Source organism: Ovis aries, chromosome 8, assembly GCF_016772045.2.
Source record: "Ovis aries strain OAR_USU_Benz2616 breed Rambouillet chromosome 8, ARS-UI_Ramb_v3.0, whole genome shotgun sequence".
Classification (NCBI taxonomy): Eukaryota; Metazoa; Chordata; class Mammalia; order Artiodactyla; family Bovidae; genus Ovis; species Ovis aries.
Window position 1 is genome coordinate 2,216,570 of NC_056061.1, and position 24,202 is coordinate 2,240,771.

Consider the following 24,202-nt stretch of genomic DNA (forward strand, 5'->3'; position numbering starts at 1 on the left):
TAAGCCAAGAACAAATTTCTTTACTAGCTAAAGTGCTAGTTCTAATAGGGAATGTTCTATTAGGGAAAGATGTTCTAATAGAGAAAGATGTTCTAGTGTTCTAATAGGGAAAGATTTTCAAGGCATATTTGATATCTGAAAAAGGCCAGTTGCAGAACGGTGTATATTATATGCTCCATTTGTGTAAAAAAACAAGAATATATACATACTTACATACATTATACCTTTTTCTAGCTTTTCAACTGTATGTGTGAATTAACTGTTCCAGTTTTCAAATAAAATATTTTTAAGTTACCTAGATTTACTGCGGTGACCATCTCACAACAGACATAAATATCAAATCATTACATTGTACAATTGAAACCAATACCATGTTATATGTCATTTTACCTCAATAACAATAAAAATGAAAGATAATAAAGATAAAATAAAGATAATGTTATCATACAAGAAGCATTTTTAACATAATATTTTTAAAATATGACACAATCAAAATAGAAAAACCTCTGAACACCTGGACAGAACAGAACTTCTCTCCCAAGAAAGTCCTCAAGGAAACATGTGAACAAGTTATAACAGGTAATGGAATAAGCTTTTAAGCACAAACTTGTAGGTGTTTGTCTGGAGAATTGCTTTCCCTGCTAAGGACCTTCACTCCATGTGGAAAAATATTAAGAATAGCGTAGGACAAAATCAATGTATACAATCAATGCAATGCTCCCATTAGCCAACCTTAAACACATAGAATGTTAGTACCTTTTAGATGATTTGCATAACACCCAATGAAAGAGAATCGTCCTCAATCAAAAAAGGCTCTAACCATTACTGAGGACAGAAAATGTTCAGGGAACTGCAGACAAGCCTTTAGGGCAGACCCACAGACAGGAGATGCAGTGAGAGATGAGCCTGAAGAGGGGAGCAGATGCCTGTGCAAGGAAGCCTCTCAGAGCAGCAGGGAGTGTGTGTGTTTTCAGCAGAGAAAAGACTTCACCGATGCGTGTTTTAAAAAGCTCATGCTAGCCATGATGTGGGGAACTGTGGGTGCGAGACAGCAGGAAGGGAGTACCAGCTAGGAAGCTGTTGCAGTTAACCTTGCGGACGGAGGTAAGGATGCTGAAGCGAGGCACCGACGGTGAAGGTCACGTCCCTGCAGTTATTTCAGGTCAGGGACCCTGTGGCTTTATTCCTCCCCCTCGCATTCCCTCTGCTACCCAGGCAGGATTCCATGACTGCCTGTCGATTGTTCTCTGGTCAGTTGAATCAACTGTCATACGGTGGTAGATAGTCCGTGGGAAGGACCAGGCTGTTGATCCACTCTCTGCTATCGAGGACAACGGTGTGATACTACGGCACAAGGCAGTGAGACTCAGGAGCATAAGGAACCTTATGATCACTGTGTCTTGTCTCTTAGGTGAAGAAGGGGACCCTATTTCCCTCCCCCTTAAGCAATTAGAGCTCTGGAGAAGGGGAGCGGGACAGCAATGTTCACAGCTTCCTGTGTTCCACTCTTCAGTGATTCAGAAGTGCCTTTTGGGCAGGACATGTAAATTTCTTTTCAGCGGACGTCTGCCCAGTTATTTTGCAGCCAGCGAATCTGGCACTTCAGGCTGGCATGCTAGATCACAACCACCTACAAACAAGTAATATCAAATATTGCAAAGATAAATACTCAGGGCTCACCCTCTGTAGCCAGCACTGATCTTATCTGCACACAAATGATCGTCCTTTGTAAACTCAAAGCCGAGAATTTACATTCCATTTTTTTGTAAAGGCGTGCACATTTTGATTGTTTTGGCACACAGTTCATCTTACACATTGTTTGTTTTCAGGCTTTAAAAAAAGCTTGGTTTTTTTAAAAAAAGTTACATGTATGTAATTCACATCATACATATATCACATATTAAATTTTTTCACAGTTCCAGGATGGCGGGGATTATAATGTTCCACTTCAGGGTAGACCCATTTAAGGCTCAGAAACAGTAACACCTCTATTCAAGGGACATTCAGTTTCATTGGTCCAATTGTTGGTTTTGAGCCCATTAGGCTGTTTCCTACATCTGCTCAGGGACCTGCAAACACTTGGTTTATCACTGATTTTCCTCCTAAATTACCTATTCCCCACAGAGCCTTGGACTTGCAAATGTGCTTTCATTATTGCTATTTTTAAAAGGCAGCGGGGAGCAGAGTCTACTAAAATTCGTGCACATTGTTGCTTGTTTCCTTTCAGGCCCTTGATCAGGAAATGTTTAACATGGGAGTAAGTATTGCCAGGGATTAGTGGCTGCTGCTTGGAAAGGTTGATGGAAGTTCTTTCCTGCCAGTACAAAAATATACATCATCAAAGCGCAAGACTGTGTCCACAGACAGGATTACATGTGAGCTGAAAAGACCCAGGTGACAACGTTTTTCTTGAATCAGTCCATATTCTTTCTTTTGCTCATCCACTAATATCACCGTGAAATAATTTCAACAATTCTCATGAGTGCCCTGATTTCTCTTTTACATACAGATGGTTTGGAGACAAATAGCTCTCTGTTGACAGCCATGTGACTTGAGTCTCTCTGAGCCCTTCCTGTGTTTTGAGACTGGTCTATGACTGGTTGACGTGATGCTTATGAAGTCAGATTTCAAATCCCAAGTGAGCCAGTCAACTTTGCAAAGAAAAATTCTCCACACATTGTCTGTACTTGAAACCCCATCTGGCAAACCTGAGGATGCCAAGGTCACTCGAGGTTCAGAACAAACCCCCTGAACCATCACCACTGCCCCAGGAAAGGTCTCCTGAAGGTCACTGGAACTGAAACAAAGGAAGATGAGGAAGGAAGTGCCTAAAAAAGGCCATTCTTTATTCACTAAGTCTTTGTCCGGTGGGTTTCAGAAGTGTCACCATAACTGCTCAGGAGAGAAGAGGGAACGAGGAAGAGGTTACAGGCTGGCCAGGGAATTTGTAAACTGCTAGCAGCTATAAGCAGCACTGCTACCGTGACTTCGCACTAATCTGGACACCATCAGTTTAAATTCAATGTGCTACAGGTATGCAGCTGTGCTTTTGACTCTTAAAGACATTTAATAACTATAAAAATGTGTTATATGAATTTATAAACCAGAAAGAAGCACCTACACTTAAAGTGAAGATTTCACTTGACTTTTCATGAAAAATGTTTCCAATCACCAGCTAGACGATGGTATTGGCATCATCACGAGTGGGTTCATTAAAAGTGATTGCAACTGTTCAGTCTGTTATAATTCTACCAAGAAGCATGAAAAAAGAGCAAATGCAGGTGAGGAGATAAAGCAGTCTCCTGATGATAGGGATAGAACAGGATAATTAGTTCAAAAATCCCACTAGAGGGTTAAAGACAGTAGTGATATTTTAAGGGCATTTGGGAGGCTGTAGGCTAATGATCTGGAGAAGGAAATGGCAACCCACTCCAGTATTCTTGCCTGGAGAATCCCATGGACAGAGGAGCCTGGTCAGACATGACTGAAGCGACTTAGCAGCAGCAGGCTAATGATCACTTAAGAAAAGACTCCAGTATACCACCCTGAAGGAAGACCAGGTGCATCCAAGCTCCAGATACACTCAAGCCCCAGACCCTGAGAGGCAAAGCACAGGACAACAGATATGGAGTCTGAATCTTGTTACATGGAGTCAGGGATCTAATGGTTCTTAAAGACTAGCATTTCTGCATGTAGGAATATAGGTGAAAGGGGAAAGAAACTAGGTGAAAGGGGGACATTGTACTCAAACTGAGACGAGTTACCACATTTTAGCATAGGTTACGGTGCTCAGTTGCTTCAGTTGTATCCAGCTCTTTGCAACTCCATGGACTGTAGCCCGCCAGGCTCCTCTGTCCCTGGGATTCTCCAGGCAAGAATACTGGAGTGGGTTACTGTGCCCCCTCCAGGGGATCCAACCGGGGTCTCCTGCATGGCAGGTGGATTCTTTACTGCTGAACCACTGGAGAAGCCCATATGTTACCACTCTTCTGCTAATAAACGTACGATTTAAATGGCGCCATGACAGTCTTAGTTAGATCATACAGGGTCAAAGGAGAAAGTAATGATGTAAACCTTGACGTCTACCCCAAAATGAGGAAGATTTTCTCACTTTTCGTTTGGTTATAAAAATGCAGCCTTTTGTTCTGGGGCTGCACTCCCTGCCTGTATCTTCCATAACTGTCCTATGCTAATAAGCCTTCTCTTTGTCTATTACTTTGCCTCAGGCCGAGTTCTTTCCGCAACTAGACAAAAGAACCTTCAGTAAATCCTGACATCAGGTGAGTGGTTTCAGTTAAAAGACAGTAGGTTCAAGTCCCCTCCTAAGTCAGGGATCGTGGGTTAGTTCAAGTCCCAGCCTGAGTTTTGGCTGGGTTTAATCCCATCTAAGAAGCAGTGTGGTTTCCCTGAAAGGAACATAAACATCAATTCAAGTTGTGATTTAGTGACCCCCCCAAATTATCCCAAGTTGTACATTTTAAAATTAACTGTTTTACATGGAAATAATTCTGCTGGCAAATAGCAGGTGCTTCTGATCCCTTATCTGTGAAATGAAGCCCTCTTTTCCAGTGAGTCTGTTCTTCCATTTGGACTACAAAAACAATAGGGGTATACTATTTTCCTGGCACACAATAGGCACTGACTTTAGGGTCAGAAAGGCATGGTACACCTTACTAGGTCATCCTTGGGTGAGTTTCCTTAAGCCAGCTAAGCTTCTATTTATTTCTCGTCTAACTCTTTAGGGCTATTGTGATTATTAACTCAAATATGAAAGTCCTGGCATATAGTCAGCAGCACAGAAAGGAAAATGGGCAATATAGATATATTTTTTCTCTATTTCATTGTCATTTATTCATTTCTTTAACTTCATTTTATGTTGTTGTTCGGGGGCTAGGTTGTGTCCAACTCTTTGCAACCCTATGGACTGTAGCACGCCAGGCTTCCCTGTCCTTCACCATCACCCTGAGTTTATGCAAACCATTGAGTCGGTGATGCCATCCAACCGTCTCATCCTCTGTCGTCCCCTTCTCCTCCTGCCTTCAATCTTTCCCAGCATCAGGGTCTTCCAACGATTTGGCTCTTCATATCTGGTGGCCAAAACATTGGAGCTTCAGCTTCGGCATCAGTCCTTTCAATGCATATTCAGGGTTGATTTCCTTTAGGATTGACTGGTTTGATCTCCTTACTGTCTTAGGGACTCTCAAGAGTCTTCTCTAACACCACAGTTCAAAAGCATCAATTCTTCAGTGCTCAGCTTTCTTTATGGTCCAACTCTCACATCCATACATGACTACTGGAAAAGCCATAGATTTGATTATAAAACGTTTTAAACATACACGAAAGTGAACAAACTAGTATAATGAAACACTATCCACCTCTTTATATACTCTTTTTGGGGAGGAGAAACTGAAGCATGTCAAAGGATATGCCAGACCCTTTCACCTAGCAATAAGGGGCTGAGGACAATGGGTTTTCAGGGGACCATCTGGTCCCCAAGTGGGAGACGGTTCTACCACTAGTATTGGCCTGCACATCCAACGAGAAAATGCATAAAGTGCCGCAGGGCACAAGGTACCATGAAAGGTAGAGAACAAAACCACAATGTCCACTATCAGCTGATGTTTCCTTGGAATATCCTCACTCTTGAGCACTACGCTGAAGGTTCTGCCAAAGCCAGGATTTAACATGAAATACTTTTAGAAAAAAAAATTTTAAATAGTAATCCACTTAAAAAAAACTGTATTTCCCAATTGGGACTAAAAGTAATTTTTAAAAAGCATTTATCAAGTGCTTTACAGAGTCTTATCCTCTAGGAATTTATAATTTAAGATTGTTTTTAAAAAGAAAAATGTGGACAAATAGAAGTTTTATTAAAAATAGCCAAGCGAGATAGAAAATGGTGGAGGTAAATGCATCTGTGTGAGGAGATTTGGAACCTGGATAGGATGGAAGGAGAAAAGGGAGTGGGCATGTAGTCAGGAGAAGACTGGAAAATAAGTGACCTAAATATTCCACGTGCAGACTCCCTGGGGGATGGAGACCATGCTGATGGACAACAATTCCATGTCTAAAGAAGCCCAGGAACTGGTTATTTTAGCTCCTCTTATGTGGAAAGTGGTCATGCGCCCAACAAGTTGCAGATCGTGGGAAGGCAAAGAGGGAGATTCGGGGATGGGAGTGGGGAGGGGAAAGAGTTGTATAAATCCATCTGGGAAGAAGGTAGGATCAAGTCAGCAGAACTAACCTTGATATAAAAGGATACTTCTCTCTGAGTGAGGACTTCCCTGGTGGCTCAGATGGCACAGCATCTGCCTGCAATACGGGAGACCCGGGTTTGATCCCTGGGTTGGGAAGATCCTCTGGAGAAGGAAATAGCAACCCCCTCCAGTACCCTTGCCTGGAAAATCCCATGGACGGAGGAGCCTGGTAGCCTGCAGTCCATAGAGTCGCAAAGAGCTGGACATGACTGAGCGACTTGACTTTCCTTTTCTCTGTGCGTGAAGGGGAAGGGGAGAAAGGGAAGGTGAAGGGTGAAGATGGGGGAGGATGGAGAGAACTTGAGAAGACCTCCATTGTGTAAGTAAGAGAGAAGACCAGAGCATCCGGGAGTTATGAATCAAGGCAGCAAGGCATGGAGTCGGGGGGAATATTTGGGGAAGACATCTGTGTCTAACACCTACAAACCTGTTGAGGTATTCCTTTCCAAGACAGAACGAAACAAATGATAATCCCCACCCCCAGCCCTACTATCCCCTGAGAGCTAGCCCCGCCATCTTTCCCCATCCACAAACTTCTCATGAGCAAAGTTGGCCCAGGTACTTCCAGACACCAGCAATCTGACACCAACACTCACCATTCCTTCAAAGCTGCACCTTTTGAATGCTGGCTCAATAAAGGGCTGCTCTCTAAGTCTTCTTCCTGAAGTGCTCTCCTTGGCACCCACAAGGCATCAGGTCCAGGTGGTTGAGGTCTGTCTTCCTTTAACTCTAATCATGCCCTCTCTTCGTTTTTGGCCAGTTTTTTTCTCTCTCCCCATCTTTTTTTTTTTTTTAACTTGCCATGCAGTAATTTATTTAGCAATATCTATTATTAATTTCTATTTGCAATCGGATTAGATATATAAATATATCCATGCCTTGCAGTGCATCAGGATGACAAGACAAAGCAAAGATGTGGTTTCCAGTGAAGTCCACTGTATCGGTTTCAAGTGAATGATGGCCTTGTTACCAAGTTACCTATTCGAAGCAATCGCTTTGAGTTACACTGAACTGTCATATCGTATGCCATCTTAATCCTAGTTGTTCTCTAAGGCAGTGTCTGTCTTTGGACTTGACTTTTTCTTTTGTTCTTTATCCCTTGGCTTCAACGACTCTCTCTCCAGGTGAGGGCCCTGTTTTTTGCCCCATTTCCGTGATGTAGCCATTACATGCGGCTATTTAAACTAATTATATTAAATAAAGTTTAAATTTCTGTTCTTCAGCCATCTTAGCCATATTTCAAATATGGCTAGTGGCTACCATATAGGACAGAATAGATTTAAAACATTTCCTTTTTCGAAATGGCAACCCACTCCAGTACTCTTGCCTGGAGAATCCCATGGAGGGAGGAGCCCGGTAGGCTACAGTCCATGGGGTCGCAAAGAGTCGGACATGACTGAGCGACTTCACTTCACTTCACTTCTTCATAAAAAGCTCTTTGGGACACCACAGGTCTAGACCTCATCTCTCCCCTGAACCTGTCAGTATTCTAACTGACATCTTTCCTGGAATCACACATCTATTATGCCCCAAATCTTACTCCATTCAGTGCATTTTTTCTCACTACAGTGATCTATACAAACTCTGATTTCACTGAAAAGCAGAACATACTCCAAATAATTGAGAAATATTTACATAGGGGAGTTGGATATTAAGATGTAGTTTGTTTACAAATGAGGTCAGTTTCACTGAAAAAAAATACAGGCTATAGTCATTTATAGGAGAATTCTGTGTCTTTCACATACTACTCCTGTATAGTATTTCCCAATGTCCAGAGTGTCATAAATAATAAAATATTTGTTTTACAGGGCATTTTCTTCATTAATTTTTTTTTTACATTTCTCATAAAATCACCCTTCTCCCCTATAGCATCAATGAGTATCATATTCTCACTGCAGAGAATGCAAATTTCTGATTCTAACAGGAGCACTAAAAATATTCTGCCTAACAGTGAAAATCAGTGGCCAAAGCTCTTTGCCAAAATACTAACAATACTACTGGATACATGAGATTCTGAACCATCACATTCAACAAAGATCAGACCTGGTCCTGATTTTAATCAGAGAGCAACCTGTCTCTTTGCTGCCTCCTAAACTTAGCAAAGACATACCATTCTCAGCATGCTGACCATTTTGATGGTGTGAGATTTCACTGGGCAGCCTTTCTCAGAGTGACCTCAGCCCCAGATTCTAAAGATGGAGCATATTAAGTACAGGTGAGTCATCAATTTCAAAAGCCAGCAGAGGAACTAAAAACCTCATTCTTCAGAAGCACAGAGATTCTTTGGGAAGTCCTACCATGTAGCAAATGGAACTCAGGAAAAGAAAAGCCATCTCTAAAGAAAGAAATGCTAAGTGGCACTCTTGTAGGATAAGCCTATCGTGCTTGGGTGCTCTTGGTAATTCCATCTGAACTGACTATTAGCATCCCCAGTGGAGTTATGACATCTCTTGTTAAAGATGACAGAAAGGTAGAACCATAGTATTGTAGTAGGAATATCATAAACATTTGGGACCATTACTATTAAATCAATAACACTGTGTATACTAAGAATGCACACTTTATATAGTTCAAAGTCTTTTGCAGACATTAAAAGAATAATCTTATGACTGTCTCATAGGCTGTACAAATATTAGGATCTTCTGAGAATGATCATTAGTTAACAGTAGATAAACAATGATATCCAGCCCTTTTCTAGGTGCAATGAGGCTCAGAAAAGAAGCAGAAGACAGAACCCCTTCTCTCAAGCTGTTTCAGGCAACAGATATAAATAAGTACATAAAACACGTGGGAAATCTGTATGTGATGGGAACGAAAAGAAATTTGTGTAAGGTGGGGGGAGAGATGAATACGTGGAGCACAGAGGATTTTTAGAGCAGAGAAAATATTCTGTAAGGTACTAATAACAGTAGATATGTAATATCATGCATACTAAGTAATTTCTGTTGTGTTTGACTCCTTGTGACCCCATGGACTACAGACTGCCAGGTTCCTCTGTCCATAGGATTCTCCAGGCAAAGATACTGGAGTTGGTTGTCATGCCCTCCTCCAGGGGATCTTCCCAACCCAGGGACCAAACCCACATCTCTGTATCTCCTGCATTGGCAGGAAGGTTCTTTACCACTAGCATCACCTGGGAGGCCCACATATCATCATACATATCATCATACATTTTCCAAACCAATGTACACACCAAAAGTGAGCCCTAAGGTAAACTACAGGCCTTGGGTGGTTATGATGCGTCCATGTAGATTTATCAAGTGTAACATGTCCAACCGTACTGGGGGATGTTGATAATATGGGAGGATATGCATGTGGGGTGGGGCGGCATATATGAAAATCACTGTACCTTCCTCTCAATTTTACTGTGATCCCCAAACTGCTATAAAAAATTAAATCTTTAACTAAAAAAAGAAAAACAGAAATATTGACTAGTACATGAGGGAAGTGTAGGATAGAACAAGGACAAATACATGTCCTCAGTTTTCCTAAAGATCTTTAGTATCTGTTCTGTAAGTGGTCTTAAGGTGGAGAAATATAGAGAAGCCCGGGGAAAAACACTGGGATGGTAACAGTATTTGAGATTGTTCATGTGAGTGTCTAGGTCAGGGCTGGGGGACAATTGGAGACTGCCTGATTTGATAGGTAGGGTCAAGTTAAGGAACATGAAAGATAAGCTTTCATGGTTAAGGGGAAGCCTGTTAATAAATAGATTTTTACAGACCAGTCTGATCAATTTAGATTTCAATCTGGTAGGGTCTAGAGATCTCTTGTAAGTTCCTAAGCACCTGCATGACACAATCAGAGAAGCGCTTTACAGAAAATAGGCTGGCAGCAATTATCTGCTGACCTTCTGCTCCCCAGCCCTCATACTTCCTAAAGGAAACAGACTAGCTCTCCACTCCAAATCCCACCATCATCCTAGGAGGTTTCAACACTCATGACTTTAGACAATATCCTAACTTTACCATTCCTTGACCTCATTCATTCCAATTGCCTTCATTTCCACTCCCAGGACCGCACCCAAGACTGTACATTAGTAAAACCCACACCACACAGAAAATTTAAGTGTGAATAGCCCAGCTTCATCTTTCCAGCCTTCTCTGGCCCATCTTCCCATGGACATGCTTACTCTTCCCAACGTCACTTTCTTGCTGGATGCTGTCTCGCCAACACATGCCACTTCCTTTCACTTCTGTCTCTCTACTACATCCACTGAGATGACTTCAACCCCAGATCCAGAGCTATAAGCTATAGCGCCCCCGTACATGAGGGCATCTAGTCCACTGCACACACCCAGTCTTTCTGCTGGCTGAGTCCTCAGCTCCAGTCATTAGTGTTCCTGTTTGTCCATAATCTCCTTCCTCTAACATTCCCCTGGGTAGCAATGCTGCTGTACATCATAATCCTTAAGACCATGGCTTGGCCCCGGTCTCGTTGCTTTCAGTAGCATATCACTTTGTCTTTTCCTTGCTGTGAAAACTGAGGCTTTGGGCATATCTCCCTCAGTTGTCCACCCTTCCTCTACAAATGGTGTATTTATCCCCACCCATTCTTCCTCCTCTCTGTCACAGAAGAGGAAGTCTCACCCTAATTTTCAAGGGCAAATCCCAAAGTCAGCCTCCAAACCACTTTTAATTCCCTCCCTCCTGCCTCCTTTAAGACTTTGGTTCATCAAAAATCCTTGCTGTTTGCTGTATCTTTGACCCTGCTCCTTTTTGGTCCCATAACCCTTTAACCCATAAAACACAGTAAAGTCTGTTTCATCATTCAAAATACTCCCTTCACTTGAGTTTCCTTCTAGCTACCATTCTATCTTTCTCCTCCTTCATTACCTAAGGTTTTCCAAATAATATCTACATTGGCTGACTGTAGCCACCACAACAGCCCAGAAAGTGGGGAGTACACAGACAGGGGGGTTCCCAGGTGGCGCTAGTGGTAAAGAACCCATCTGCCAATGCAGGAGACGCAAGAGACGTGGGTTCTGATCCTTGGGTCGGGAAGATCCCCTGTGGGAGGGCATGGCAACCCACTCCAGTATTCTTGCCTAGAGAATCCCATGGACAGAGGAGCCTGGCGGGCTACAGTCGGACACGACTGAAGCTGCTTGGCACACACGCACACACGCACACAGACAGGGAGTAAGCTGCAGCTCAGAGGCAATGCTAATAAGGTCAAGCACCAAACACTTCCCTGCAGGACTTCCCATTCAAGTCACACTGTTCCAGTCTCTTGCTGTTTAATACTCCCACGTCTCACGTAAAGCCCAGAAGCAGAGCAAAGCAACATGGTGATTTCAAAGCAGGAGGCCAGCAAATGTACTAACGGCATACTCTGTGCCAGACAAATGATTTACTACAGTGCGAAAGAGAAGGGAAATTTGGCTTATTTGGCTGGGTCCAAAAAAGAGGTCTGATTAACTCTTCAAGACACACACACAAAAAAAAATCATGGATTTTCATTAGAACATGTTACTCTATTGCTTTACTTCCCTTCACTTCTCAAACCACTGACAATAGACTTATACTCAGTGAAACTTCTCCGGCAAATGTTCCCAATGACCTGCAGACCCACACACCCAGCAAACACCTTTCAGTCGCATCCAGCTGAAATTCTCTGATGATCTGACGACACAGTTTCTCTCCTCTCCTTGACAATCTTGGCTCCTTTGCTTCTGCATCCTCCACTCCTCTGGGATCCTCCCACCTTCTGACTGTTGTTTTTCAGATGCCTTATTTGTGGTCTCCAAATAGAGCTGTAGTTTTACCTCCACTGAATACTTCTCCATGGAGGGGAGACCATTCACCGTGAACAGACCCCATACTTGTCCACCTGCTGTCTAATTAGGGAGACCATTCACCGTGAACAGGCCCCATACTTGTCCCCCTGCTGTCTGTCTGATTCTGCCGAGTTAGCTCCTGTTCTCCTCTGTGCCTGTCCAAGACCTACAATTCTTGGAGATCTAATTCTTCAGTGAAGCTTTTCTTAAGTCATCTCCTGGGATTTTCACAATCTTTCCCGTGTTTGTACTCCCTAATATGCTTTGCAGCAGGGGAAGAGATAGTTAGATCGTATTACCAACTCCATGGACGTGAATCTGAGCAAACGCCAGGAGACGATGAAAGACAGGGAAGCCTGGCGTGCTGCCTTCCATAAGACTGCAAAGAGTCAGGGACGACTTAGTGACTGAACAGCGACAACAGCAATTTGCATTGCAGCTACCCTAAAAAAATACTTATTCCTATACATTCTCATCGGTCCTACCAGATCATGAGCTCTTTCCTCATGACTGCCATGAGGAAAAGTCATGCCAAAACCCTGCTTGGCGCATAGCAGGAACTCATCAAATTTTAGCTATGAGTTTTATTATTACTCACTTATGCATTTTTCAGGCTTCCAGTAGGGCAATGTTTCTTAAATATTGCGAGATCAATCAATTTTAAATTAGTTAATTAAAGAATGAATGGCTTCCCTGGTGGCTCAGATGGTAAAGCATCTGCCTGCACTTTGGGAGACCTGGGTTTGATCCCTGGGTCAGGAAGATCCCCTGGAGAAGGAAATGGCAACCCCCTCCAGTACTCTTGCCTGGAAAATCCCATGGATGAAGGAGACTGGCAGGCTACAGTCCCTGGGGTCGCAAAGAATTGGACATGACTGAGTGACTTCACTTTCACTAAGAATGAATCAACTCTGTTGGTGAGAAAAAGAGTGGACACAGGTAGTAGTAGGTCCCTTAGAAGGTAGTAGAGAGGTTAAAAAACAGAGAGAGAGTAAACAGTAAAGAAAATGGCTGGAACCCCCAAAGGAGAGAATAGAGGAAACTTCTAACAGTCCACAGCATATTATCTATTTCATAAATTACCTTGGAAATACAACAACTTCTTCTGCCAGGCATCCAAATGAAGGAAGATTTCTCAGTGTGTGGTGATTGCCTCTGACTCAGCCTGGCGAACACCAAAGCCCAGGGGAATGGTGGTGATAGGGATTGAATATGGTATTGATGGTTTTGAGCTGTGGTGTTGGAGAAGACTCTTGAGAGTCCCTTGGACTTTAAGGTGATCCAAACAGTCAATCCTAAAGGAATTCAGTCCTGAATGTTCATTGGAAGGAATGATATTGAAGCTGAAGCTCCAATACTTAGCCATCTGATATAAAGAGCCGACTCGTTGAAAAAAGACCTTGATGCTGGGAAAGACTGAAGACAGGAGGAGAAGGGGCAACAGATGATGTGATGGTTAGATGGTATCACCCACTCAATGGACATGAGTTTGATCAAGCTCCAGGAATTGGTGAAGGACAGGGAGGCCTGGCATGCTGCAGTCCATGGGGTTGTAAAGAATCAGACATGACTGAGCAACTGAACAACAATGGTAGTTATTATGCGGTTAGCTACAGAAGTCCCAGGAGGGGACTATGGATAGAGAGGGAAACCTAGGAAACTTGGAAGACCACTAGAAGTTAATGACCACTCAAGGAAACTGTTGGAATGTCATGGAATGAAACAGGCTTGCTTAACTATAAAGCCAAAAATAAAAGTATGAGATATGCCCCAGGCCATTAGATGGAAGAAAAATGTCACCACCCTTCTACTGATTTGAATACAAATGATACCACTCTAATGGCAGAAAGTAAAGAAGAACTAAAGAGCCTCTTAATGAGGGGGAAGGAGCAGAATGAAAAAGCCAGCTTAAAACTCAGTGTTAAAAAAAATAAGATTATGTCATCCAGTGTATTTGCCATCAAGAGATCCCAAATAGAAAGGGAAAAGGAGGAAGCAGAGACAAGTTTCCTTCCTTGGGCTCTAAAATCACTGTGGATGGTGACTGCAGCCGTGATATTTGAAGACAACTGCTTCTTGGCCGGAAAGCTGTGACAAACCTGGACAGTGCGTTAAAAAGTAAAGACATCACTTTGCCGACAAAGGCCTGTATAGTCAAGGGTATGGCCTTTCCAGCTGTCATGTACGGATGTGAGAGCTGGACCATAAAGAAGGCAGAATGCTGAAGAATTGCTGTTTTCAAACTGTGGTACTGGAGAAGACTCTTGAGAGTCCCTTCAACAGCCAGGAGATCAAACTGGTCAATCTTAAGGGAAATTAACCTTGAGTACTCATTGGGAGGACTGAGCCTGAAGCTGAAGCTCCAGTACTTTGACCACCTGATGCAAACAGCCAGCTCATTGGAGAAGATCTTGATGCTGGGAAAGATTGAAGGCAGAAAGAGAAGAGGACAACAGAGGACGAGATGGTTGGATGGCATCACCGACTCAACGGACATGAACTTGGGCAAACTTGGGAGATGGTGAGGGCCAGGGAAGCCTGGAGTACTGCAGCCCATGGGGCCACGAGGAGTCAGACACAACCAGGTGACCGAACAACAACGAAAATCCTAGTGTGACCTCGTAGGGTCAGACTCTCTCCTGCCTGATACACCCCTAGCTCCTCCTTCGTATCTAGAAGCTTCACTCCTTGAAGAAAGTGGTCTTCCCCCCCGCCCCCTCCCCACTTCCTTTGACTATGAAACTGTAGCCCACTTAATCCTCAGGGCAGAGCTCCCCAACCTGCCCACTTGTGTCTCTTACAAGCAACCTATATTAATAAATCTATATCTTTTCTATCACTTTGCCTCTTGCTGACTTCCTTCTATGCTGAGACACAAAGCACCTGAGCCTCAGTAAGTCCAGACAGCAGGTGAGTGATCCCAATGAAATGACGGTGGGTTGGAGTCCCACGCAGTGTTTTGCCCAGGTCTGAGTCCCAGGACATGGGTTTAAATCCCAATCTGAGGTGCACTGTTTCAGGGGTGCCTTGTCGAGTTACAGTATCTAATAAGCCTATTCTCTGGGCCTCCTTATACACAGGTAGAAGAGAACTACCTACATAGACAAGAGGGAAAAAAAAATGATGAAACCCGATTTGAGTTTTGTTTTTCTAACAGTATTTGAGTGGTTATGTCAAAGGAAGTTACTGTATAAAAAAGCTAGCTATTTTTTGCATCAAGAAAAATAATTAGTATTCTCTTTTTGAATTATCCTACAAGAATATCCTTCTGCCAAGTATTCTATATTATGGCTTTTTGATGTGAGTACCATTTCCTTTGAACTTTGGTTGTTTTTAGTTCAGCCAAATTGACTGGCTTCTTAAAAGTGCTATTTTTGGACAAATACAAGGGGAAATTAATCATGATGCCCAAATGATGGCCTGGGAGTACTATTTCATTATTTTCAGTTTAGTCTGGGAAATATGTAACCAGTTTTTCACCCAGAGAGTAATAATGTTTCAATTTATTAGAGAGTACACATTACTGGAAGCAGTCGAGAACAGAAGTGGAATCATGGAAACTATTCCGGCTGCTTCTATGCAGGCAATGCCGTCTGACATTGTGCTGAAATGACAAGCTTGCATCTGCTAAGGTGTGGCTTGAAAAGTCTGGAAGGCTGTCCCTGTTGACGACCAGGGGCATGACATCACCAGTTCCAGACAAGACTCCCTAAAATGCAAAAATCCCTGTGAGGGGCAACTCCATTTCTAATGTACACCTTTAGACTGAACTTCATGAGTTCCCTGGACACCTCCTTACTGGCAAAAAGCAAGCAAACAAACAGCAACAACAACAAGGAAAACCCAGCAAGTTTGCAAATTTTGCAAAAAGCCAGCGCTAACAATAAGGGGAAACAGTGGAAACAGTGTCAGACTTTATTTTTGGGGGCTCCAGAATCACTGCAGATGGTGACTGCAGCCATGAAATTTAAAGACGCTTACTCCTTGGAAGAAAAGTTATGACCAACCTAGATAGCATATTCAAAAGCAGAGACATTACTTTGCCGACTAAGGTTCATCTAGTCAAGGCTATGGTTTTTCCTGTGGTCATGTATGGATGTGAGAGTTGGACTGTGAAGAAGGCTGAGCGCCGAAGAATTGATGCTTTTGAACTGTGGTGTTGGAGAAGACTCTTGAGAGTCCCTTGGACTGCAAGGAGATCCAACTAGTCCATTCTGAAGGAGATCAGCCCTGGGATTTCTGTGGAAGGAATGATGCTAAAGCTGAAGCTCCAGTACTTTGGCCACCTCATGCGAAGAGTTGACTCATTGGAAAAAAACTCTGATGCTGGGAGGGATTGGGGGTAGGAGGAGAAGGGGACGACAGAGGATGAGATGGCTGGATGGCATCACGGACTCAATGGACGTGAGTCTGAGTGAACTCCGGGAGATGGTGATGAACAGGGAGGCCTGGCGTGTTGCGATTCATGGGGTCGCAAAGAGTCGGACATGACTGAGCGACTGAACTGAACTGAACTGAACTGTCTGTAGGTTGATTCAACAGATTCCCACAGATTACATACAACAGATTCCAAAGGCCACGGAGCGCTGATACCAGAAAACACAGAAAATTGTCTGTAGCGTTCAGAACCCTGGCTGCAGAGATGAAGAGAATGAGAGAGATCACAAAGAAGTTTGAGAAAGAGAAAACTGGCATGAAGCGTATGAGTGAAACTGCATCTCCTCCTTTGCCTGCAAGTCACTTCCAAGGTACACCTGCCACAGGCAGTAGGCGAAGTCGCTTTAGTCGTGTCCAGCTCTTGGCGACCCCATGGACTATAGCCCACCAGGATCCTCTGTCCATGGGACTCTCCAGGCAAGAACACTGGAGTGGGTTTCTATGCCTTCCTCCAGGGGATCTTCCTGACCCAGGCATCACACCTGCACCTCTCAGTGAGTCTACTTGAAAGAAATCCTGGAGACTGAAGAATAAATACGGAGGCCCTGGATACCCCACTTGCACGTCCCCTGATTAGAAAAGCATATTAAAGGAGGGACACTGGACTGAGAAAGGGAAGCTAGACTTGGAGTAAATGGTAACTAAATTGCCGTGTGACCTTGGGCAAGTCACCTAACTCATCTGAGTGTCAGTTTCACATTTGTAACATAAAGGAGGTGGGTAGACACCTCAGAGCTGCTTGTCAGCCCTGATACTTTACAGAATCTTGGACCACCACCTGCAGAGGAAGGTGTTTGAGTCATTTCACAGCTGCTCCATAAAGGGAGGGTGATAGATAGCCTTTGAAGCTCTGGGAGACAACTCGCGAAAAGCTCATAAAATACTCATCAAGCGGCAGAGCATGCAGGCCTGAGCTGTGGGTCCCTAAACTCTCTGCCTCTCTCCTCAGCAACAGATCTTTTCTCAGACAGACCTTTTTGCCCCCTTGTCTCTAGTGTGGCAAACCTGGTATGTAGCTGTCACATTTCCACCAGCCCACTCACATTTGCTGATGCCGACTGCCTCCCACTCTCAGCCACAACACACACTCACTCACCTGTGACAGGAGCTCTAAATAAAGGAACACTGTCATTTTTAACAAGTCTAGTACTGTGAAATCTACATTTAAAAGTGCATGTCCTTATGTTTGCATGTGTGTGCATAGAAATGCACATGGGGGATGGATTACTTGCTTTGCAAATGAATTCACCATGGCATTCCTTACAATATCAGGTTCATTTCTCTTTTCCTCCACTGCCTCTCCTACAGATATCTTACACTCTGTCCTCATTTATTGCTGCTCAGGAATACATCTTGTATAAGGTAGGGTACCCTGTATTCACAAAGGTTAAAGGAGAGCAAAATGCATTTCTTTGTAGCCTTCTGACTAATTTCTTTGTCCCAGGTGTGTGGACTTTTATTTTGCATACCTAGGCTCTAGAACTATATCTGGCAATACCACCAACATAAAAGCCACATGAATCTTAAATACAGTCCACAGTCTACCATGATATAACAGCCTTCTACAGAAATTATTAGAGTCTAGAAAAACCATAAGCTTCACATAAGCCAACAGGTCTGGAAGAAATAAACTGATGACATTCCTTTGTAGTGATTTCTTAGATTACTGTTGTGCCTCCCGCTCAGGTCAATAGCTGTATTCTGGAGGCAGCCTAAAAATTTGGACTAATATATTCTGTCTCCTGACACAATAAACATTAATAGGCTGAAAATAACCACATTTCTGGCAGTGGTGAAGCTATTTTTAGTAATGGTGGTGCTCTGGAAAATTTCATCTTTTGCTTTGAAATGCAAAGGTGATTTTTCTCAGCCCATAAATGGTAAGCTCAAGCATGCTCGATTGTTTTTAATTTGAGTTTTGCATGTTTTCCATTTCTCTTTACCCCAGGGATTTCCTTATCTGAGGGCACACACAGATTAGAACAGGAACAGATCAGATCCCCTGGTTTAGGGTAGGTTGCAAATAATATGTCTGATACTAACGGCACCAAACAAAGGCTTCATCTCATTCAATTGTTTATTGTTCCCCTCGAGGCTTAGGCAAGCTAAGAACCTAACAAAAACAAGAAGGAAAACAGCAACCTCACTTTCAAGTCATCCTCTCCTCAAAAAAAAAAAATAAATAAAGTTATTGTTTTCCCACTTCCAGAAATATAATTTTCCAGGGTTCAGAAACTCAGGAGAATCCCAGCTCCCTTTTGAGTGCTTAAAAACATTCTCTTAATGGGGGACCTGGCAGCCACAGAAGGTGGGAGGACGGACAGTGTTAAATGCCCAGGATCAAGCATCAGAAGGCCTAAGATGACATCTGGCCAACCCATTAACCCTTCTAGGCCTGTTTCCTCATTATAAATTATAGATAATGACACCCACATTTTTACTGAGGTCAAATGAGAGAGATAATAGACTTGAAAATGCTTTGTGGAAGGATTAGGTTTTTACAGCACTATGTTCTGCTTACTTGAGTGCATCTCAACTCCTATGACACTGTAGAAAATTAAAGCTGAAAGTCACCCCCCAAATGAGAAAAGTGTAAGACTGCTTTAAATGAAGTTTCCTTCTCTTTCTCTCTCCCTCTCTTCTTCCCTCTGTCTCTTTATCTCTCTTTTACCCTACCTCCTGGAAAAAAGCAAAAGTAACAATTGATCTTAGCTCTGCCTTCTAAGAGTCATGACTTTGGACTTCCCTGGTGGTGTAGTGGTTAAGAATCCACTTGCCAGTGCAGGGGACACAGGTTCAATTCCTGGTCCAGGAAGATTCCACATGCCTCAGAACAATGAAGCTGGTATGCCACAACTTCTGAAGCCTGCTCACCCTAGAGCCCGCGAGCCACTGCGACGAGGAGCCCACCCGCCGAAAGTGGAGATGCAAGTAGGGAAAAGCCTGCGCTCAGCAACAAAGACCCAGAGCAGCCATAAATAAGTAAAAATAACTTAAAAGCAAGAATCATGACTTCTCCTCGGTTTGCAATCATAGCCAGTGGCCCTAAATTAGATAACCTCACTGATTACCTACTACTAAGTGCTGTTAATAAATTATTACCAAAAAGACGTCATGTAATTAGGGAGCTTAGGGTGGTTGTGTACACACTGCTGTATTTAAAATGAATAACTGATAAGGACCTACTGTATAGCACATGGAACTTTGCTCAATGTTACGTAGCAGCCTGGATGGGACAGGAGTCTGGGGGAGAATGGACACATTATGGCTGAGTCCCTTCACTGTCCACCTGAAAGCGTCACAACATTGTTACTCACCTATACCCCCTTACAAACTAAAAAGCTCAAAAAAAGTGTCATGAAAAAATTTTCTGCTTCTAGAGAAGCTTGACAATGAAATCAGCTCTATCCATTTATCCATTCATTCAACAAGAATGTATTCAGTGAAACTTGCACCAGGCACTAGGGGCTTAGGAATGAACAAGAAAAAACATTCACTTCCCCACGAAGTTCACAACCCAGGGAGGGAGACAGGTTCACGGTCTCTTATGTTACAGCTTCAAACTAAAGACACAGCAACTGAGAAAATTTGACTCTACCTGTAGCTCTCCTTCCATTATACTGAGCAGCTGGATGAGGTCTTCCTTGGACAACTCCAAGGATTTCTTACTTTTCCGTTCACTTTCTCCAGATGGTTTTAGGTGTCGTTTGACAGTTCCTGAAGCCATGACATCCTCCTCCTTTCTGTTGGATTTGTTCTTCTTTTTCGTATCTTCTGAGAGACTTTTATCAGCAGCATTGCTGATGGTGGAGGTCTTGGGGCAGGAGACATGCCCGTTGGATGAACTTTCACCGCCCTGGTTTCGGGATCGCATTCCCACCTACAGCACATGAGAGAAGAGAAGATGTCTTTACCACCACTGACATGATTTTTGCCTAAGTGCTTAGAAATGAATAGCAGCTTTACAAGAAAGAAAGAAAGAAAGAAAAGAAAGAAGAACCAGGAGATCCATCCCGAGTCAGCTTCCTTATAGCTTTAATGATCGCATCATTAGAAACTTCAGGAAAATACTTTGACCAATCTTCAGGGGAAAATGAAAATGTGATTCGAACGTCACAAACATCCGAAGCTGAGTAACAGGGACCAACATCAAGCAGTGCTAGTTCTCGCTGATGGCATGTATCTTTGATAGGCTGGGATAACAATGGCACTTTACCTGTGTGGTCGCCCTTCCCCAAAACATGACCCAAGGCTAATAATGAGAAAAACATCAGACCCGTCCCAATGAGAAACACTCTTCAAAATGCCTGACCCGTGATCTTTAAAACTATTCAGGTCATCGAAAACAAGGAAAATCTGAATAATCGTCACCGCCAAGAGGAAGCTAAGGACACATGGCAACTAAATGACGTGATGTGGCATCTGGATGGGGTCCTGAAACGGAAAAAAGACATTAGGGGAGATTTGAGGAGATATGAATAAAGCATGGACTTTAGTCAATAGTAATGCATCACTATTCGTTCATTAATTATAACAAATGTACCATACTAACATGAGTTTTTTTTTTTTTTTTTTTAACATGAGGTTTTAATTAGAGAGGAAACTGGGTATGAGGTCTATGGGATCCCCCAGTATTATCTTTGCAAGAATTCTGTGAATCTCAAGTTTTTGTAACATAAAAAGTTTACTTTTTTAAGTGATTCTAAATTATCTATCAGAAAATACAAACCTCAAACCCTGCCAAGAACAAGTTAGAAGTCACAGTGTGCAGAAAAATCCACGTAGAGTCGGGGGAGGGGACTTGAAGTGAAGAGAGAAAAAGGGAAATGCCAAGGGAAGAGGGCAGGACCGTTTTTCGTGATATGGAATTCTACTTTTCCATGAACTCTTTTTCAAAATTGGGTGTTGTTGTTCTTTTTTAATGTCAGTCATTTTACAGTAATAAAAGTACAAAGAATTGGGAGGAAAAGACCAACTTCAAAATCAAGATTTTTAAAAATACGTTGAGGTAAAATAAAGAAAAAAACAAAACAGCAATTAATTTGTCCATGGGGAACTCACTTGAGTCATTCTATTTTGAATGTTTATGCAGTCTCTAAGCAAAAGAACTTGATTAACAGACACATTACAAACAAACACACTGAACTCAAAGGCAAGGCCTCTAATTTAAGTTCAGGGAAGAGCCCTCTGATATCCTGGGGGCTGTACTACAAAATTGCCTAAATCCTTAAATACAGGAGCTTAGTGCATGGGTTTATTTAAGAGTCACAGTATAAATAGTTCTTCCCTTGAACAGCTAAGCAGCAAGGTTTTCATTACCCATTCCAGATAAAATACAGAGACTTCTTTTCTGGAAGTAAATTTCCTTTATGAACCCAACCATAGTTAAGAAACCAAGAAAAGCTTTTCAAAATGCCAGGCTTATAATAGAAAAATAAACACACAGTGTGATGTTTCCTTTTAGATAGCGAACACTTAATTCTTCTAACAAATCTTGAAATCTGCATTCATGCTCCTTTTTTGAACTGAACCCTTACGACAAAATGGACCCTTTTGTGTGTGTGTGTGAACTTTCTATAGCACCCTAATTTTGAAGACTATAAACCGGAGAAGTGGTCCTTAACACCAGCGCTATGTTTTCTGCTTCGTTCAGTGATTAGGTCCTAAAATTTTAGAGCATCCTTTGTGCTTCCTTGGTGAACAAAGAATAGATGCGCTTTGTAACGGAAGCCAGAGCACTTCAGAACAGGCCTACTGTATTTCATCACAGCTTGTTTGCAGGCAGAGTGGGCTGACTTAAGTTCCAAGCCAAAAAAAATAAAAAGATGTGACAAATAGTTTTGAAGGGGAGCACGATATACCACCCCCAAAAATACCTCTTTGGCATACTTTAAGCTCATTACTTTTTAAGAAACAACAGGGACCTGTGAAGCTCTGAAACCTGGGTGGAAATGACCTTTCCTAAGACATATTTACATTTATAAAGAAAGCCTCCATTTGTAAGGGTGTCTCCCTGGCTATACCAGGAAGAGAACTATTAACTCTAAAATCTCTAGAAACTCTTAACCGACGCAGAAGGCAGTGACTTAAATCTGTATTTACTATGCTTTCCTTATTTACTGTGGTTTCCTGGTAACCTTTCATAAGTGGCTCAACATCTTTCTTTTGCCTTTAACTAAAGCTGGTATATAAGGTAATGGCTTGGGTCATTTCAGAGAGTTACTCGGTTTTCTCGTGTCTCTCCCATGTAAACAGGAGGTATGCATGTTATTAAACTTGTATTTGTTTTCCTCCTATTAATGTCTTTTTAATACAAGGGTAAACAGCCAAAGACCTTAGAAGCGTAAAGCAAAAATTATTTTTCCTCCCCTACAGTTTCAAACTTAACACATCACAACCAGGAAACATGGGCTTCCCAAATTGAACTGTGATTCCCCACGACTCCTGCCACGAGTGCACTTCTTTGATCTAAAACAATTTTCTCTTATGGCTCTTTGGGATGGAACATCAAATATTGATCTAACAACTTCAATTTAGACCACGTGTTAATGGAAGTTCCAGGCAGTATTTCCCAAGGTGGTCATGTTTTAAACTTAATCATTCACAGCCTTAATCACACACAACATTTGTATTTGACTCTAACATATGCTTGTGTCTTATTCCTGGATTTCCTGTATCTTTGATAGGATCTATGGCATTTGGATATTTGTAAAATCAGACAAATGCATAACTATCTATATATTACATGCCCTTAATTATATTTGCAAACACACGGAAAATGGCATTTACCTAGTACCAACTCTATATTTGGGCTTCCCTAGTAGCTTAGCTGGTAAAGAATCCGCCTGCGATGCAGAAGACCCTGGTTCAATTCCTGGGTTGGGAAGATCCCCTGGAGAAGGGATAGGCTACCCACTCCTGTATTCTTGGGCTTCCTCGGTGGCTCAGATGGTGAAGAATCTGCCTGCAATGCAGGAGACCAGGGTTCAGTCCCTGGGTCGGGACGATTTCCTGGAGAAGGGGTTGGCAACCCACCCTAGTATTCTTGCCTGGAGAATCCCTATGGACAGAAGAGCCTGGTGGGCTATAGTCCACAGGGTCGCAAAGAGTCGGACATGAGTGAGCAACTAAGCACAGCACACACAGCAATTCTATATTTAACTGTTTCTAAACAACCTCAATCTAATATTAAAGCTAAGCAAGATCCTGCGGGGCCTTCCCAGGTACAAAAGTCCATTCATGTTCCCCATTTCTTGTTTGTAGAAAAAGGCTTTACTCTCCCAGGCATTCCGTGAGCGCCAAAGAGCAGACTCAACCAATTAGGGAATTGAGGGATGGCAGAAGCAAAGAGTTAAGCTAGAAAAGTAATGATAGGGACTTCTCTGGCATTCCAGTGGTGGGGAGCCTGCCTTGCATTGCAGGGGATGCAGTTTCGATCTTCAGTTGGAAAACTAGATGCCACCTACCTTAGAGCCCCTAAGCCCTTGAGCGGCAGCTACTGAGTGCATGCTCTGGAACCCACACCCCACAACTAAAGAGTCTGAGCTGAAACGAAAGATCCCACATGATGCAATGAAGATCTTGTGTCCTGCAACTAAGATCCAGATAAACAACTAATTTTTTTTTAAAGTAAAAATATCTTAAACAATAATTCAGCAATAAAACAGAATCCTAGCTCCTCCTCAAGGGACACACAGAAAATCTGATACATATTTTTGAGTTGTTATGT

The 24,202-nt window shown here is 42.6% G+C and overlaps 1 protein-coding gene across 4 annotated transcripts in view; it reads right to left on the bottom strand.

Moving 5' to 3' along the window:
• FILIP1 (filamin A interacting protein 1) overlaps positions 1-24,202 on the bottom strand; it is a 313,619-nt gene that overhangs the window by 97,412 nt on the left and 192,005 nt on the right. For all 4 annotated transcript variants that reach the window (XM_060419371.1, XM_060419370.1, XM_060419369.1 and 1 more), the window contains one exon: positions 20,072-20,353. In XM_060419371.1, coding sequence (XP_060275354.1) covers positions 20,072-20,353 — 282 coding nt within the window. The remainder of the gene's footprint in view (positions 1-20,071; positions 20,354-24,202) is intronic.